This window comes from Colius striatus, chromosome 3 (genome assembly GCF_028858725.1).
Source record: "Colius striatus isolate bColStr4 chromosome 3, bColStr4.1.hap1, whole genome shotgun sequence".
NCBI lineage: Eukaryota > Metazoa > Chordata > Aves > Coliiformes > Coliidae > Colius > Colius striatus.
In genome coordinates, this window is record NC_084761.1 from 87,508,604 (window position 1) to 87,526,127 (window position 17,524).

The window sequence follows — 17,524 nt, forward strand, 5'->3', positions numbered from 1 at the left end:
TCTTCTTCCACCGCCTCACCCATCTGTTTTGAGTTACCCTGCACCGCACAGACCCTGTCACTGCTCTTCTTGGCCTTGGCCACCTAGCCCTGAGCACTTCCCAGTGCTTCTGTGCGTCGGTCACAAGTTATGGGTCGCATGTCCCTACAGTGGGCAACACTGGATTAGCAACCGGCTCCGGGAAATGCAGGTGCTGAACCCGGTGCCTCCTCGGAGCCGAAGAACGGGCTGGCTCCATTTCTCCACGGATGAACACGTCTTAATCCCCCAAATAGCGTTTTTGCACCTGCTTCACTTGTTCCTCGGCTTCCAGCTGCTGACAAGCAGACCCTTGCCGACTTTTTCGCTGCCGTCTCCCGAGACCCACGGCCACACCAGAGCCGTGTCCTATGCCGACAGAGGCAGGGGCGAGCGCTCGACCCCTGGCCCCGCGGGGCTGCGTGAGTTTCGCTCGAAGCGCTGTGGAAAAGCCTCTCCTCGGCGCTCCGCCTGCCCGGTGGCAACCAGCGGGCTCGGCCGGTGCGGCCCTTTTCCGCCGCGCCGGGAGCGACCGTCCCCGCGCCGCTCCCGGGCCGGGGGGAACGCTGACCCCGCGCGCGGCCGCCCGCGCCAGAGCCGCCCCCCCGCCGCCCGGCGTTTCGGCGCGGGCCAGCAGATGGCGGCGCCGCCCCGGCTGGGCGCGCAGCCCCGCGCACGCCGCTGCCGCGCGAGCCCCGCTCCGGTTACAACCCTCCCCCGCCCCCGCCCTCCGCGGCGGTGTCTCCCTCCCCGCCGCTTCCCCGCCTGTCACTACCACGCCGGAGAGCCACCATGGCGCACGGCGGGCCACGCGTGTCCGCCGCCGCTCCGCGCGGGGCTGCCCGCTTGCCGCCGCCGCTGCTGCTGCTGTTGCTGCCGCCGCTGCTGGGCGCCGCAGCCGCGCTGGGCTGCGCGGAGCCCGGCGGCCGCCCGCGCCCCGGAGCCTTGACCCGCGGGGCGCGCAGCCCGCCGGAGCCGCGGCGCGGCGGCGGGCCGGCGGCGGGGGACAGCCGCGCCAAGAGAGCATCCTCGGCGGCGGGCCGGGAGCAGGTCTCCCTCATCAGCACCTCCTTCGTGCTCAAAGGGGACGCGTCTCACAACCAGGCGATGGTGCACTGGACGGGCGAGAACAGCAGCGTGAGTGTGGGGAGCAGTGCGAGCGGGGTGGGAGGGTCCCCGCCCTTAACCCTGCCTTCATCCTCCGTCGTTATCGCAGCTTCGCTCCTCCAACTTGCGGAGCGCAGTCTTGCCGTTGCCGCCTGCGTTCCGCCGGGCTCGGTGCGGCCGGAGCCCGCCGCCCGCTGCCTGGCCGGGGGCGCGAGGGTCCCCGCGGGCTGCCTTCGGGCTGAGCAGAGCCCCGACGGCCGTCAGGGTGCCGCCGGGAGGCGAAGCGCTGCCGGAGTCGGGCCCGACCCGCGCACCCTCCGCCAGTTCCCCAGAAGTTTGTAAAGTTTGCGAGCGCGCATCTTCCCGAGGGGCTGGGTTTGCGGTGCGCTCCGCGCTGCGAGGAGGAGGAGGAGGGCTTGGCTGCGGAGCGGCGAGACGGTGTCCGTGTGCGATCGGCTTGCCCCCGGGGCTGTGCGAGAGTCTCCGTGTAAAGGAGAGGCGAGGGGCGAGCTGCGGCACGGGGATTATCTCCGCAAGCCCCGCATAAAGTCTCAGATTAAATTGTCGCGGTTTAATCGATTCATCTCGATTCAGTCATCCCTGTGTAATCTTCCCCGCGCCGCGCTCTGCCTCGTCAAGCGCCAGGGAAAGAAAAACCCCAAACAAACAAACAAAATCAAATAAAACCTCGTCCTGGGCTGGAGGTGAGCGGCAGGAGCGGGAGATGCGTGGGGACGGCTGAGGCCGGGCGCGCTCCCCCGTGCGCGGCCCGCGGCTCCCCCCCGCTTCGCCGCACGGCCCAGGGTTTCACCTCCGCAAAGGTCCGGGAAGAGCAGCAACTCTCTGAGGACCTGTACAGCCTCACCGATGGGTAAAAATCGCGTGCTGGGACCAACGTTATTGAATTAGAGCATCAGTGTTTCACAACTTTCCGCAGTTAAAGCAATGTGCCTTGCTTTTATTATTTATTTACCTATTTTAGACAGCAGCTCTCACAGTGAGCATCCACAATATATTTTTAACTCATTTTCGATTCCAGCTGGTCTTAATTTCTTTATGTATTGACCCATTAATGGTTGTGTATTTGCACGGGTAGTTTCAGGGATTTGCTGCTTCTAGTTTATCCTTCACTGAAACATTATATCGTAACTGTGGATGTCATAGGTAAATATTACATAGCACCTTGCACTGTCTGTGTAACTTCATAGGTAGGAAAATACTGTTATGAAGGCTCAGGGTCAGCTTTCTCCTGGAGGATTTGAGTGTTTCTGGAAAACTCTTGAGAGCTTTTACTGCAGGTCTGCTAAGCTCTGACTCTGCTTGAACTTTGCAATTTTAGCATAAAGTTTACTTAAACTTGGCTCAGTTCAGAGAGCTTGTATTGTACTTCTTCTAAGGATGTGAACTATCATTTCTCAAGGAAATGCCTGTTTTGTTAGGGCATCACCCAGGATGTGGAGCTGCTAAGGCTCCATTGGTAAGGATGCAGTAATTCCCTTGAGCATGCCTAGCGCTTGTCTTGCTGCTCTTGTATAATCAGGTGTCAGAGTGGGGCATCATAAAGCTTGACACTTTCAAAGGCAGTTTTTGATTTGCACAGGGAGGAAGCGTAAGATGATGGCCATTTTCTGTGAAAAGAAAATGTTGCAAATCAGCAGGCTCAGCTGTTCTGTCTTTCCTCCATTTCTCTGTTGTTAGACTGCTGCCATTTCTGTGGACAGTGCTTGCAGGCTGCTCAGACTACTTCCTTGAATTCAGTATTAAAAAGTTGGCACAAGTTCATTTTTGACATAAAAGGCAAGTAACAGCTTTCATGCAAAGTGCTCTGCACTCCAAAATGAATATAGTAGAACCTTGCTAATCCACATTTATGACTAGTGGTCTCTCCTCACCTCTTTGCAAAGATTTAATAACAGATGCTGCAGTGAGGGCTTCTATTGCTAAAGTGTTATTTTTTCACTGTTCACTTACTAGAATATTACCAAGTGTATCTTCAAAAGCAAAGATAAATGGCAACTGTCAGAATAAATGAAAGCGGTTACAGTCTGCTGCAACTTTGTTCATTTTTGTTTGCTTAGTTACTATCTGCTAATTGAGGCTTGCGGGATGATACTCCCATCAGGAATGACTACAGACGTTCTCTACAGTATTTACTCATTCAATAAAAAATACTTTTTCAGAGTTACTTGAAAAGTCTCGTGCTTACTCTGCCTGCCATTGAGTGATTACCATCAAGCAAGATGGGATTTGAATGAGTGACCTGGTAACGAAAGACTCTTTGCTCCCTTGACCCAAGTGAGAGCAGCCAGTTTTTTTGCACTGGATGTTTTACAGTATGACTGTCAGCATTTTTTTTGCACCTTCTTTTCTTGTTAACTTTGTTTTATTGCATGCTTCCAGTAGAAAAGCTGATTTTAACAAAAGCTTTCAGAGAAAAATGATTTGTAAAGACAGTCAGTAAAATCTTTTTTTGTGTCTTTTTGGTTTTTTTTTAAGGAAGTGGGACAAATATGTTAAGCCCAATTAAAGAGGATGGGCTTTAAGAGTTTGCAGAGAATTTTGTATATATGTGAGATTAAAACAACTGAATATAACCTAATCCAAAATATACTTTAAGTAATCTTGGTTTTTCTTTTCTTAAATCTATCCATCTATTTATTTATCTATTTTACTCTGGGTTAACTGTTTGGAGGTAGGAATGCTAAGATCCAGTGCTTCTCAAACCTGACACTTTACCCTGCCTACTTAAATCTGTGGCAAATCCTGCCTTGCTTCAGAGGCACAGGCTTGAGCTGTTCTCTCCCAAGCACATTGCAGTTAAGGGAGGGGCTCTCATTCACAACAGTGGGGTTTTCAGATCAGGCCCTTCGAAACTCAGGAGGCACTAAGCAATCTTAAAATGTCACCATGCACATTTGGCACCTCATTGGAGGTACTCAGCACTTTGTAAACCATGGAGCTAAACTAGCTCCTTTGCCTTTTACAGCTGTGTGGCTCAAAGTTTGACAGTGATGAGCTCCAGATGACCACGTATCCTCTTAAACACCTCACCTAGTAAAATAAATGAAGAAGAAATATGCAGTAGCATTTTGAGCTCTGTGATGGAGGGACAAGTAACAGTAAAAGCAGAAGAGGCAGCTGCTTCTCTGTGGGATGTTCGCCTGTGTGGATAGATCATTGAAGGTGCTACCATGGAGTACTCGTGTGTGGGTCAAGGGCAAATAAATAAACTTGAAAGGGGCAGAGGTTAAGTTGATGTGCACATGGAGCTTTAAAAAAATGTATTGACATCTTGTAAATTCTCTGCCACAGTAATGGGAGCATTTGATTTTTGATTGTGTGAGATTACAGAATCACAGAATGTTAAGGATTGGAAGGGACAAAGATCATCTAGTCCAACCCCCCTGCCAGAGCAGGACCACCTAGAGTAGGTCACGCAGGAGCTCATCCAGGTGGGTTTTGAATGTCTCCAGAGAAGGAGACTCATCTGGACAGCCTGTATCTTGAAAGAAACTAGAGAGGCTATAAATTAAATTAAATTGATCCTCTCTCCCCCCCCTTCTTTTCTCTACTGTAGAAGTCTGAGATGTGCTTTATTATGATCTAGGTGGACCTGCTTTGGCAGGGGGATTGGACTAGGTGATCTCTAAAGATCCCTTCCAACCCCTACCATTCTATGATTCTATGATTATCTTCTTGTAGTGCCATTACTTTTGTGAATTAGAGAAATGGTGGATTTGATAGGATGGCAGAGTCTATGGTTGCACTGACTATGTAGTGAGCTGAAGTAACTGTACACTTCCTTGCTTTGTCAAGAGACAACTGTGCAGGGAGGTATGCAAATTGCTTCCTGATTTATGTCTTCATGACTTTTATTTTGTACTTGAATAATTATTTATAAATTCTATAAACAATGAGCCTGTCCCTGACCTTTCTTGACAGTGGGATATGTAGTTAAAACCATCACTAGTGGTGCAAGTCTTGCAAAGCTAGTCCTTTTAACAAGAGAAAACGGTCTCAAGTTGCACCAAGGGGTTTAGACTGAGTGTCAGGAGGAATTTATTCACCCAAAGGATTATCAGGCTCTGGCACAGGCTGCCCAGGGAAGTGGTTGAGTCACCATCCCTGGAGGTATTTAAAAGATGCGTACATGAGGTGCTGAAGGATAGGGTTTAGTGGTGGACTTAGCAGTATTAGGTTAACAGTTGGACTCAGATCTTAAAGGTCTGTTCCATCCTAAACGATTCTGTGATTTTTGTAACATCAAGAGTGTATCTGGTTAGTGAATTCCTGCAATTAGTATTTCTGCTCTCTGTCCCTTACGCCCACAGAAAGCTGTTGTGTACTATTACTTTCAAACAAAGGCTCATGCAAGTGGAACTAATTTTCTTTCCAGTCTTAAAATATCAGAAACTGAAGACATGACGGGTGAGTGGTGCAGCGCACCATTTACTCTGGTAAAGGCTAGTGACTGACACTGGTGTAACTGATAAATAATAGAGAGTTGTGTACCAGAATATATACAGGTAGCACGCTTACAGAATAGCCTCTTTCTGTGTTAAGCTGAATATGCATCTTCCCAGATTTACTGAAAATACACTACCCTTTCTGATTTGGGAAAAAAATAGTCAATTGATAACAGCTTTTAAAGAACTTGGGGTTTTTTTTAGAAGAGACTTTATAGTTATCCCAGGAGGGTTTTTTTTGTTTTTGTTCTAGATATGTAACTTTCTTTGCAAAACTATGTTCTTTTGGACCCTCCCAGAAAACTCCCATTGTGCATTAATACCAACTGATTTAAAAAAAAAATAAATCAAAGCTAAAATGAGAATATGTGGAGAATGAGACTTGTATTCACAATTGATTTTGATTCATGGGCTGCTCTTCATGCTGTGTGCAGACTGCTAAAGGGTTGTGAACAGGACTCTGTCCAACTAGTTCCAAGTCTGCAGTTTTGTGGTGCCAGTACTTCCTTTTTTTTGTTTGTTGTCAAAATACTAAGTGCATGCAGACACTTAATTATCCAGTAAGTTGATGTCATGATCCCTCATAAACATGTAACTCTTTGTTATGGAAAATATAAATATACACACATTTTTTTCCAGACTTAATACTTAGCATCCCCTTATCAAAAGGAAGCTTTATTGCACTTCTACAGAAATTGCTGCACACAAACACTCTAGCTGATCCAGAGTTTTCTGTATTTGATATACAGATACTTCATTTAATTTTAAAAATATTACTCTTTGCTCTACAGTTTCACCATATATTATTTATACTGAGCAGTGATCGCTAAATGTATTCTTCTGGCAGATATCTTGTCTAATTGGTTTTCTGTTTTGTTCAGTTTGCAATAAATTTTGCTGAGGGGATCTATAAAAAACACTGACTTCAATATTACTGCAGCCATATCTGTAATGGTGTAATTATCTATTCAAACTGGGCAAAAGTCCATTCGTGGTAAGGTTTTGGTACTGTTTCTCCAGAGCAGCCAGATTACTTTTAATGAAACTAAAGGGAGCATGAGGTTGAAAACCCTGATGGCTCAGACCTTTGATAAATGTCAGATATATTGCAAAGTGAAAGTCAGATTTCCCACAGGGAGGGTTTTTTCCCAAAAATTCCTTGAGATGATAGTGTGATTAGAAACCAAACAGAAACCAAACCAAATAATTGTATTTGAATTGAACAGCAGAAGCCCCATGGAAAGCAGAATAATTTTAATTTTACCGACTTAAACATATCTTTTACTATTTTTTTTCTCTGATACAAAGTTTATGGCTTACTTCATTTATTTATTTCTACCAGCCTCTGTTTTGCTTCTCTTCCAGCCTTACATTTTGTTAGTCATGTTGCTGCCTGCTGAGCTCTCTCCACATTTCAGCAAATTCTACCTGCTAGAGAAAAGAGAGAGCACCTCTCGTCGTCCTCTGAGTAGACACTTAAATTGATACATACTTTAATTAGTAAGTGTGTGTTTCAGACCTACCTGAATGTTCTTCTCCATGCACAGCCCTCAACACCTGCAGTTATCCCTGGTTTAACTGGCATTGCCTGCTTTGCTTAGGAGCAAGCTACTAGCAGCCTTAGCATGAGTAGATATTGCTGTGCCGACATTGGGATGAGTTCTGAGAGTTTAAATCTAGGAGGGAAGTTGAGCAATGAACACTAAAGACAGACACCAGATTGAAATCCAATCTCTGATACTGCAGATGTATTACATGTATATGATAAACCAAATACGGCTTAATACCAGTCATTAGATATGTCTTTAGGCTCTTTATAGCAGATTCAGGTAGCACAGTAACAACATACTGCATTCTTCCCAAGCTTGGCAGTGTTAGGACTCCACTGATAAAGGTCTTTGGTGAAACAATTGAGGATATGCCTTTGATGAAAAGCTCACCACTTTCCCCTTCTATTCTTTCAAAAAGAATCTACTAGTCTATTGAATTTTAATACAATGGTGAGCTTTTCAGAAAAACAGAAATTGTTCTTCTAAAGTGGGAAGTTCTGTGAGGTGTGGACTGATTTATTAATTTAAAACATGAAACTGTCCAGATTTGAGAAGATTTTATGCCAAACTCTTTGTATGTCCAAATAAAATATTTTCCTAGAATCGTTTAGGTTGGGAGAGACCTCCAAGTTCACTGAGTCCAACTATAAACCTCACACTGCCAAGTCCACTATGGTCCTGTCAATTAAGACTAAAGGATGTTAGCATAAGGAGACATAATCTGCAGTACAATGCAAATGAAATTCTTCCAGTTCTTGAAAGCACAAATTCATTGAAGCAAAAGCTTAAAGTGTAGCTTGAAAGTAGTCTGCACTACATGACTGCTCAACATAGCTCAGGATGAAACTTCATGACCTTCAACATTCCTTTGGCATTTTATTCCCATAGTCACACATTCTTCACCAAACATTCCCATCCTCAGCCCTCTGTCTCAGTAATAATAATTTTAAACCCTAACAAATCACCAATGACAAAACCACTTTTGAAAGAAATAATGGATGAGGTCCTTTGTTATTCCTGACTTCAGGCTTCAAGTCTAAGCTTGGATTTCTGCAGTAGGAAAGAGGTGGAGATAGTTCCTGGATTGATCTCTCCCCTGACAGTTTTAACATCTCTACTTGGGAAGGCTTGGGTGAGTTGACTTCTAAAAGTATGTATCTCTGCTTATGGTAAAGGGGCCTAGATGACAAACTTTGATAAAACACAGAATTTAAAGTTATCCCTAACCCAAATATCTGGAGTTTATTGCTGCTCTAGTTATTTTCTTCCTTACTTATTGTAGCATGGTTGTTGGAGTTTTAGTTATGGATTAAGACTCTGTTGTGTTAGATATTGCACAACCTCAATGCAAAATACAGATGCATCTCTAAAGATTTTATAATTACAGTTCTACCTGCATACATCTCTGAGAAACAGAATTATACACATAAAGGATGTACGTTGATAGAAGTTACCCAGGTCTAGGCTTCAGTCCAAGGACTGCTCCAACAGCTCTTTATTTTCTTTTCTGGTGACTTGAAATATTAACACATAGGCAGTCACTGGGACAAGACCTAAAATTTGCCCTCCAAGTTGAAAGTTAATCAGGAATTTAGAAATTTGCCCATCTTTGTGTGTGTATGTAGGTATATTTTTCTCTCTTTTGTCCAAACCAGTAGACACACAATGCATCAAGAAAAAGTGAAACATTTTAAAGTAAGGGTTGTGAGTCTCTGTTCTGGCAGGAGGTGTGCATTTCAAGTCTTCATGTTGATGGGGGAATTTGGCCCTTCTGCTGGGTAAATACTCTCAGCCTGGTGCCGTTGTCCAAGGGAGAGGAGGACAGTGTCACCTCCTGTGAGAAGTCCCATTTTGATGGGCATTGCCTCTGCACGCTGTGGAACGCACTGTACGGTAGGTGCCAGCTCCCTCATTTGATTGCGATGAGTGGGGAAGTGCCACGTTTATGGATGCTACTGGGTTTTGTCAGCCCTGGGGAAGGCTGTTGGGGAAAGAGGAGAGCTGCTGAGGCGCTGCTGTCCTGCGGGACCATGGGCGTGTGTGCTGTCCTTGGCAGTGCTGGTGATGCTCTGTGCAGCCCCCTCACCACCCTCCACCAGCTCTGAGGCAGTGCTGCAGGGTTCACAGTGTGCCTTGGGGAGATCTGAGGCTTGACCAGACATGGGGCAGGAGGTTCTGAATGAATGGCTATTGGGTTAAACTGAAGCTGAGTTGGAGTACTGAGGAATTTTGCCAGTTACCTACCAATATCCTCTGAAATAGCACTTGTTCTTTTATGATTTTATGCCTCAGTTTCCTACCTGCAATGTGAGAATAATGATACTTCCCCATCTCTTATGACTGCTATATATTCTATATAAGCTGTGCACTTTGATATCAAAGTAATGGTTATCACCTAAATACCAAAAAGAGGCAGCAATATAGAAAATCACATGGTTTTTATTTTCCTTTGACTGTTTCATAACATAGTGTAGGAATTAGAGAAGAAAAGACTGTCACAGGTCATGCAAACTTGTTCTGATGCTTGTTTTTAGCAGATCTCCTTCTAGTGTGTAGTCCAGCTTAATTTAAATGTCTAAACTCTGGCAATTCAGGATCACTGAAGAGACTTAAGATTATCTGACTAAAAACATTTTCAATCAATCTTAACGTGTATTTAACATGATTTTTTTCTGCCCTCATTTGCCAGTATACTGAAATAACTGTGCTTCTTTCTCAGTGTTTGTACTTTTCTTACTGTTGTGGGACAGTACAGGGCAGTTGTAGGACAGTACTGTCATACTGCAGTACCATACTGTGGGACAGTGTTTTGACCTTTAAAATTTTCTTTTATAACTCATTTTTGCTAGCTCCTTAGTTGCACCATGAGGACAGGACAGTACCTACATATAAGAGTATCTACCTACTGTGTATTTGATTTGACACAGTTTTAGAAATATATATATATACACACGGATTATTGTTAATTTCTTACTTCTGTCTAATCTCTCTAATGTCCTTGTGATTATCTGTTTTATAAAAAGAAAACCCCAGAACAGTAAGTAGTTTTGTTCTGTTTTTTTAAAAAAAGAAGGTAAGTCATAAAAACACTTCAATAATTATCGAAAAACCTAATTCCTGTGGTTTCTGTACACAATAGCATTGTTAAAAGTTTGTTCTGTTTCTTTTATGGTCTCTGGAAGCTCATCAGAGGTGTGCCAAAACCACATGAAGTGTTGTTGAAGGGTATTTGCAAGAGCCAATTACTGGGACATGTCCTTTTCCTGAGGAGCACCAGGCCCGTGTTTAACTAGCCAGTGTGTTCCGTTTCAGCAGATGGCAAACTACACTGTCTGAAAACACCTTTTTTTTTGGTCACTGTGACTGTCTCTTCTCTGCATCTAATCTAATTCTCACCTCTTTCAGTTTGAAGCCAGAGTCCTATCACTACATCCTTGTAAAAAAACACTCTCTGGATTTCTTGTTGGCCTCTTTAGGTTCTGGAAGGCTGCTATAAGGTCTCCCCGGAGCCTTCTCTTCTGCAGGCTGAAAACTCCAACTCTGTCAGTCTGTCTTCATAGGAGAGGTGCTCCAGCCCTCTGCTCATTTCTGTGTCCATCCTTGGGGAAATAGCTGCTGCTTCACTGAAAACACAATAGTATCAGGGAAAGGTAGAGTGCCATAAAATCCCCCTGGGTCTAAGCTCACTAAGATATTTTTCCTGTGTTTCCTAGCAGAAAAAAACTTGCTCTTTTCAGAGATTTGGAACTGCCTGTGATGTCTAAGACATCTGAATCTGCAGCTGTACTTGTTAAACCTTGCCATTTAGGAAAACAGAGTGCTTGTTTCTTGGTTCTTCTTTTATACTTCTAGCTGTTGTGTTGGATGTTCAGCACAAGTAGGCATCAGTGTTAGCATGGGCAGAGTTAAGAGTAACCCTGAGGGAATGAATGAACACGTCTTATATGAGCAGCTCTTTTTCTAGGCACGATTTTTGAGGAGCTCCATGGATGAGGCAGGAAAAAAGAACTAGAAAAAACAAAAGCGACATGTACCAGCTACAGGTGATTGCTTTTTGGGTGCATAGAAGTCTTTGCCAATCAATTAGTCCTGCAGAGAGAGACCTGGGAGTCCTGGTTGATAATAAACTGAATATGAGCCAGCAAGGTGCCCTTGTGGCCAAGAAGGCCAATGGCATCCTGGGATGCATCAAGAAGAGTGTGGTCAGTAGGTCAAGGGAGGTTCTACTCCCCCTCTACTCTGCCCTGCTGAAGCCTCATCTGGAGTCCTGTGTCCAGTTCTGGGCTCCTCAGCTCAAGAGGGACAGGGAGCTTCCAGAAAGAGTCCAGGGCAGGGCCACCAAGATGATCAGGGGACTGGAACATCTTCCTTATGAGGAAAGGCTGTGGGAACTGGGGCTGTTTAGTCTGGAGGAGACTGAGGGAGGAATCTCATTAATATTTACAAATATCTAAAGGGTGGGTGTCAGGAGGTTGGGACATCCCTTTTTTCTGTTGTATCCAGTGCCAGGACAAGGGGTAATGGGATGAAGCTGGAACACAAAAAGTTCCATTTAAACATAAGAAAAAACTATTTCACTGTTCAGATGAGGGAGCCCTGGCACAGGCTGCCCAGGGAGGGTGTGGAATCTCCTTCCTTGAAGGTCTTCAAGACCTGCCTGGACATGTTCCTGTGCGACCTGGTCTAGGTGGACCTGCTTGAGCAGGGAGATTGGACTAAATGATCTCTAAAGGTCCCTTCCAACCCCTACCATTCTATGATTCTATGAATTACTGCCACAAGGGAATGAGTACCCATCGGGAAGTAGTGCACATACACAGTACTCCCACATTCATCCTCTAACAGAGCTTGTGAGGTGATCTCTGGGGAGATTTGTAGCAGCAAGTGCCTGAAGATGTGCAGGGACCTGACTGGTGATGTTGAAGACCTGTAGCCACATGCAGTTGGATGGCACAGAAACATTACTAATGCCCTTTGCCCGGCTCACCTCGACCTGCAGTGATCTCCCTAGTGGGAAAAGAAGTCAAAATATTTTAGATCTGCTGTGTTTGTGTATTTGTACTTACAGGCTCTAATCTCCATGATTCTTATCCTGCTCCACACCAGGTTGGTATTATACTTCTCTCTCTAGATTCTCAGCTGATTTATAGAGATCTCTCTGTGCCCTTTCAGAGCACTTTATGGGGCCCTATTGGGGCTAGTAAGGGTTCACATTAGATTTGGCTGCTACATGTTAGTTTGCAGAAACGCTGTGTGGATATCATTCCTTCTGGCCTCTCTCATTCTAGTCTTGTAAACTGCAAAGTTTAATTGATAGATATAGGACTTTGGAGTCTTGGGTATTGTATTTCATGTGGTTAGAGCACAGAAGCAAGAAGGCATGAGAACAAAAAGGCTTTTCCTCTCCTGGGCTCATGTGCACCCCTCCCAGGCACTAGGACTTCATCAGAATGGCAGCTTTTGATTTAGAGGGCTCTTTCTAATTTCACTAATTTGTTTGGCTTTTAATCAGTGGTTTCCTATGTATCCTTGACTGTTACCCAACCACATAATGGCAAGCATGTCAAAGGTCTCAGCTGCCTTGAGAGCTGTCTTGAAACATATTATTTGCCTTGAGTGAGAACAACAAACTGAACATAAACTGTGTATGTCGGGAGTACTGTGGCTTTGGGGTGAGAACTGTGTCCTGAGCACCACAGACAGCCTGTAAAGCAGTTGCAGCAATCTCCCTGGTTGCCCTTGGCTGTGCTGGTGCTGGGGTTAGAGAATTGGGAAGGTGTTACTATTGGACATTTTGAACTTTTCTTTCCCCCAATACTGGCAGAGTAAGTTGAGACCTGTTCCTTTTGAGTTTTCTCAGCTTGATGGAACAAACAAATGTGAAAGAATCCAGAATTATTTTTTCCTCTCTTGTATATGACATCCACTGAGGTGCTGCTGAGCACATGCGGGAGGGAGGAGGATGTGTGGATGGAACAAAAGTGCCCATATTTTTGGAACAAGCAGCCCACTGTCAATGTTTTAAATTTCTCTCATGTCACAGATATTATGATTAAGCTCCATCTAAAACCACTGCAAAGAAGAGAAGCAAGAAAGTATGTTGTACACGAGCCAAACAACATTTCTGTAGTTCTGTGAAACTCACTTTGTGATTCACTGGTCAGACTGTTGGCTCTCACCAGCTTCTGCAAATGAAGACAGAGAAATACATTCCCCTGGATATAGGCTGAATCAGGTACCTTTGCTTAAAAGTGGTAAGATGTAGCTCAGCAAACACTTTTTCAGTTCATAATGAAATACATATGTTCATCTTCATGCAGCATCTGTCAAGGGATACTGTGTGGAGCACTGAGGGCTGCTAATAAGATCTCCTTTTCCTTCCTTCCTTCCTTCCTCCTTTTCCAACTGCTTTAAAACAGATTATTTCTTTTTTTTTTTTCTTTTTTTTTCCCCTGAAGTGGGCTACATTAAGAAGGCTGTGAGCCTTGGTATGCCTTTAATATTCTCATTGCTCCTGGAGAACTAAGAGACAGTGTTTTAAAAATTTGTTGTATAAGCACCTTGTGCCCTATGTTCCATTTCTTTATTTAAAAAACCCTTGGAGAAGAGGAGAGAGATGATTGATAGCTGCCTACCGTATATAATCAATGTAAGAGATAGGCTGTTAATTGGTAAATTATCAATATAAAATACTTAAAAAAAATTAGCTAAGTGCAGAAAAGGCACTTCTAAACTGGCATGAACTGGCACAACTTAAGAACTGAATGAAAGGCAAGCTTCTCCGTCAGTGGGTGGATTTGGTTCAGCTTGGTCTGCCTGCAAGCACACAGGAATGTATGAGCTGCTTTTGTGTGTGCTACTGAGGCAAGAGATGTTTCAGGAACACTGGAGCTGCATGAAAAGAGGAACCTCCACTTCCCGTTTGAATCAATGTCCATATTACTATGAGGGATTACATTTTGGCTCCAATGTTCACGATGGCAAAGAGACTGTTCTTGAAGATGGGAATGTGAGGCTAGAGAAGGATATAATCTTTATCTTGTCTGCACAAAATGCCAGCAAGTCTGGTTATTGCGTTGCTGTATTTTGTGAAGTATATTGAGGCTCCCTGAGGGCGCAGGACTCAGTCCAGTGTGATGTTTCACAGGGGTCGGTAGCTCAGAAGTCAAGCCCATTCAGATGAGAGCACTGAAATTCACATTTAGGCATAGACTGTGTGCCAGGAAGTAATATAAAGAGTTCACAGTCTTTGATCCACAGTCTGTTGTATGTGAAGGGCTTGCACAAAATATGCAAGCTTTTGATTTTTTTCTAGCAACTAAATAGACTTATATTTCTTAACTCTACCTAATCATGAAAGTCACTATTACTCAGTGAGAAACTCTGCTCCCCTTTAGGCAACGTCTGTGTCTGTCCTTTGTTTCTGTTACTTTTCTGTGCACTTTTTGTATATCTCTCATTCCTCCTCCCTCCTTTCTTTTCACTCTCTCTCTGTGTTTCCTTTGTTATTCTCCCTTCATTTTCTTTGCATTAAATCACCTTTCTCACCCCTGAGGGCTTAAATAGCATCATCGTCCTGGTTCTATTTGGAAATAAAGATCTTCAAAGACATGGTTAGTAATGACACAGACATATCATCAGTTTTTGTCATTGCAGTGAATATAGATGTTCACACTTGGTCACATGCTGTCTGCAGGCTTGGACAGATAGCAGGGCATTGCCTAAGGAAATCTTGCGTTCATGGCAGTATCTGTAGCCCTAGAGGACAGCAATAGCAGATGTTTTAAAAAAAACCATTGCATCCAAATACATAATCTAAATTGCAAGTGGCCCAGGAGCAATGTATTTCATCTCATGCCCTCAGCCTAAAGCTGTGATCTCTTGAGTTCACTTAGGGTGAGTTTTAGATTTGGGACACTAAGTTAAATACACTGCTTCTATGTCAAGCTTCTGAGTGAGTTTAAATGATCATTGTTAGGCATGAGAGAATCAAAATCCCATTTCCAGACATCCAGTTCTGCAATCTGCACATGCCATCTAATAAGATTTTGTATACTACCCATCCCTGGAATTACTCTGCTGCCCATCCAGGTTTAACCAAAAAATAATCATAATCTATTCAGTGTTAGACTTAATGCATAAATGAGGTATCATTGAGCAAAACACAACTTCTAAAACATCTATTACGTTGGATTTTATTGTCTGGATTAAGTTCAGGTATTAGTACATGGCATTGTGATGTTTGGGCCATGTCATTCTGGTATGTGACTTCGTCAAGTACATCTCATTATAAATTAACACCTATAGGCAGTGAATTCTCTTTCCTTTAAATGAAATGAGATATTCACAAGCTGTTAGTTATTGCAGGAATTTAAATGAATGAAGCTTCTTTTGAAAACAAATGCAAGCTGAGGAAAAAGACCACAGATGAGTGTGAAGCTGTCATTGGAGGGAAACTGCAGCTCATCTGTGCAAGCTCTGGGGCTTTAGCTGAACCTCGAGAACGGGGGAGTCAAAAGCAGGAAAGTGCTAAGGTCTTGGTTTCTGGCATAGCTTGTTTCTCTGATACAAGTGCACTTGCTGTGCAGTCACTACAGTTCATGGACTGAAGGAAGATGAACAGATTTAGAGTGCTTTTATCTAACATGAAATTGATGCCGTCTTACGGGAATGACTTCTAAGAAGAACATAGAATGAATATCTGTACTAGGCTAGACCTGTGGATATCTAGGGAAGAGCATCAGACTCAGATGAATATTTTGTGATCCTTCACTAGACAGCTTTTCTGGGCAACAGCAATTTGTGGCTCAGAGGTAAATAGAAAAGCTTTTCAGGTGCAAGAAACATACCTTGTTTACAAACATGAACATGAGATGGAAGATGAGCTTATACACTTAAATGCAGCAGCTAGCCAAAATTACCAGCACTGGATTTCCGTTGATTATATCATCCTTTCCTCAAACCTAAGTGAGTTCAAATTTTGAGATATGTTTGTTGAGTGATTTGAATGTTGCAGATTTGTAGTTACATTTTTGATTTTAAGACCCATTTCTAACTATACTGATTTAAATAGTACTTAAATTCCAATGAAATATATAAAACAGCAAGTAGACCAACCAACACATAATTTACAACGTACTTCTATTCTTAAGTTTCTCATGAATTTGAGAACTTGAAAGGATACTATTTGTCTTGATTGAATGGTGTTTCTAGAAAGTCCGGTGCATGGTAGAAATAGTTTTTAGGTTTCTTTGTTTATGTGGAATTTATTAAAGCATCGTTTTAGAAGTGTTGGATGATGATACTATCGTATGGAAAAAGTACTAAGTATCCTGAATGTTTTCCTTGGTTGTTTAAAGTTGAATAAGTGTTCATTAAATGGCCAGCTTCATCTGAGCCAGGATTAATTTTAAATTCCAGCCATTATTCTCTTGGTACATAACCAATACAGTATGTTCTTATCAACAAGTGAGTCTCATTTTTAATTTATGAAAGTTTACCTGAGAGTATTCAAATGTCTCACCCTTTCTGAGTATTAAAAAGTGCCTTTGATGTCTCAGCGTTTGGCTTTAAAACAGCTGATGTTCTGGTGTGCTGTATAATAAAGTTGTTTTGATACATACAAGAAATTCTGCTTGTTTGTTCCCAGTTTGCATGGCATAATTAAGCCAGGTTTTTGTTCAGTAAAAATTGGTGATTCTGTTGAAGCAAAAGACAATCCTTTTAAGTTACTTTAAGGCCAATTTTTAAACACACATGATGAAGTTTCTTAGACTTTAAGAAGTGCTGAAGGTGGATTTAAAAAATGTTGCACATTCTTATTTACAAATAGTTCATGATTTTTAAATAAAGATTTCCAGTGCTCTCTTTTCATTTTTACTATTGGATTGAAGGATATCAATAAAAACATTCAATTATAGTTGAATGTCTGTGGGCTCCACAGGAGCCCGTGCCATGATTAGATTTCTCAGCTAGAGTAAAGCAGGATCATTTTATGGACTTAAATTTCACCCATTATGGAAAGATTCTCAGCTTTGGTTTGTCTCACAGTTAATGAGATGTTCCCAGTAATGGAAAAGAGGTGCAGGAGCCTAGAAAATGGAGAAAAGTAAACAGAAACAGGTAATGTCACAAGAATTATATCTTAAAGGTTGAATTACACACTGTTCTTTTTTACTGCATTTCCTTTTTTTTTTTGGTCTTAAACACTTCTATATTATTGAGTTTATCTAGACAAACCAAGCTTGTTAACTTGAGCAGAGTTTTGTTGGAATTTTTGCCTTTCTTTGTCTTCTTACTCTTAGTCCACTCCTTTTCTTTTTATGGGTTGGTTAATTTAGTCTTTTTGGCTGCTGTGTTGGTTTGTTCAGCATCACTAAGGTC

The 17,524-nt window shown here is 43.1% G+C and overlaps 1 protein-coding gene across 1 annotated transcript in view; it reads left to right on the forward strand.

Annotated features, from left to right (window-relative positions):
* Window positions 1–810: 810 nt before the first annotated feature.
* Window positions 811–17,524, forward strand: part of SORCS2 (sortilin related VPS10 domain containing receptor 2) — a 574,544-nt gene continuing 557,830 nt past the window's right edge. The window contains exon 1 of the mRNA XM_061993219.1: window positions 811–1,155. Within this exon, the coding sequence (XP_061849203.1) occupies window positions 811–1,155 (345 nt within the window). The remainder of the gene's footprint in view (window positions 1,156–17,524) is intronic.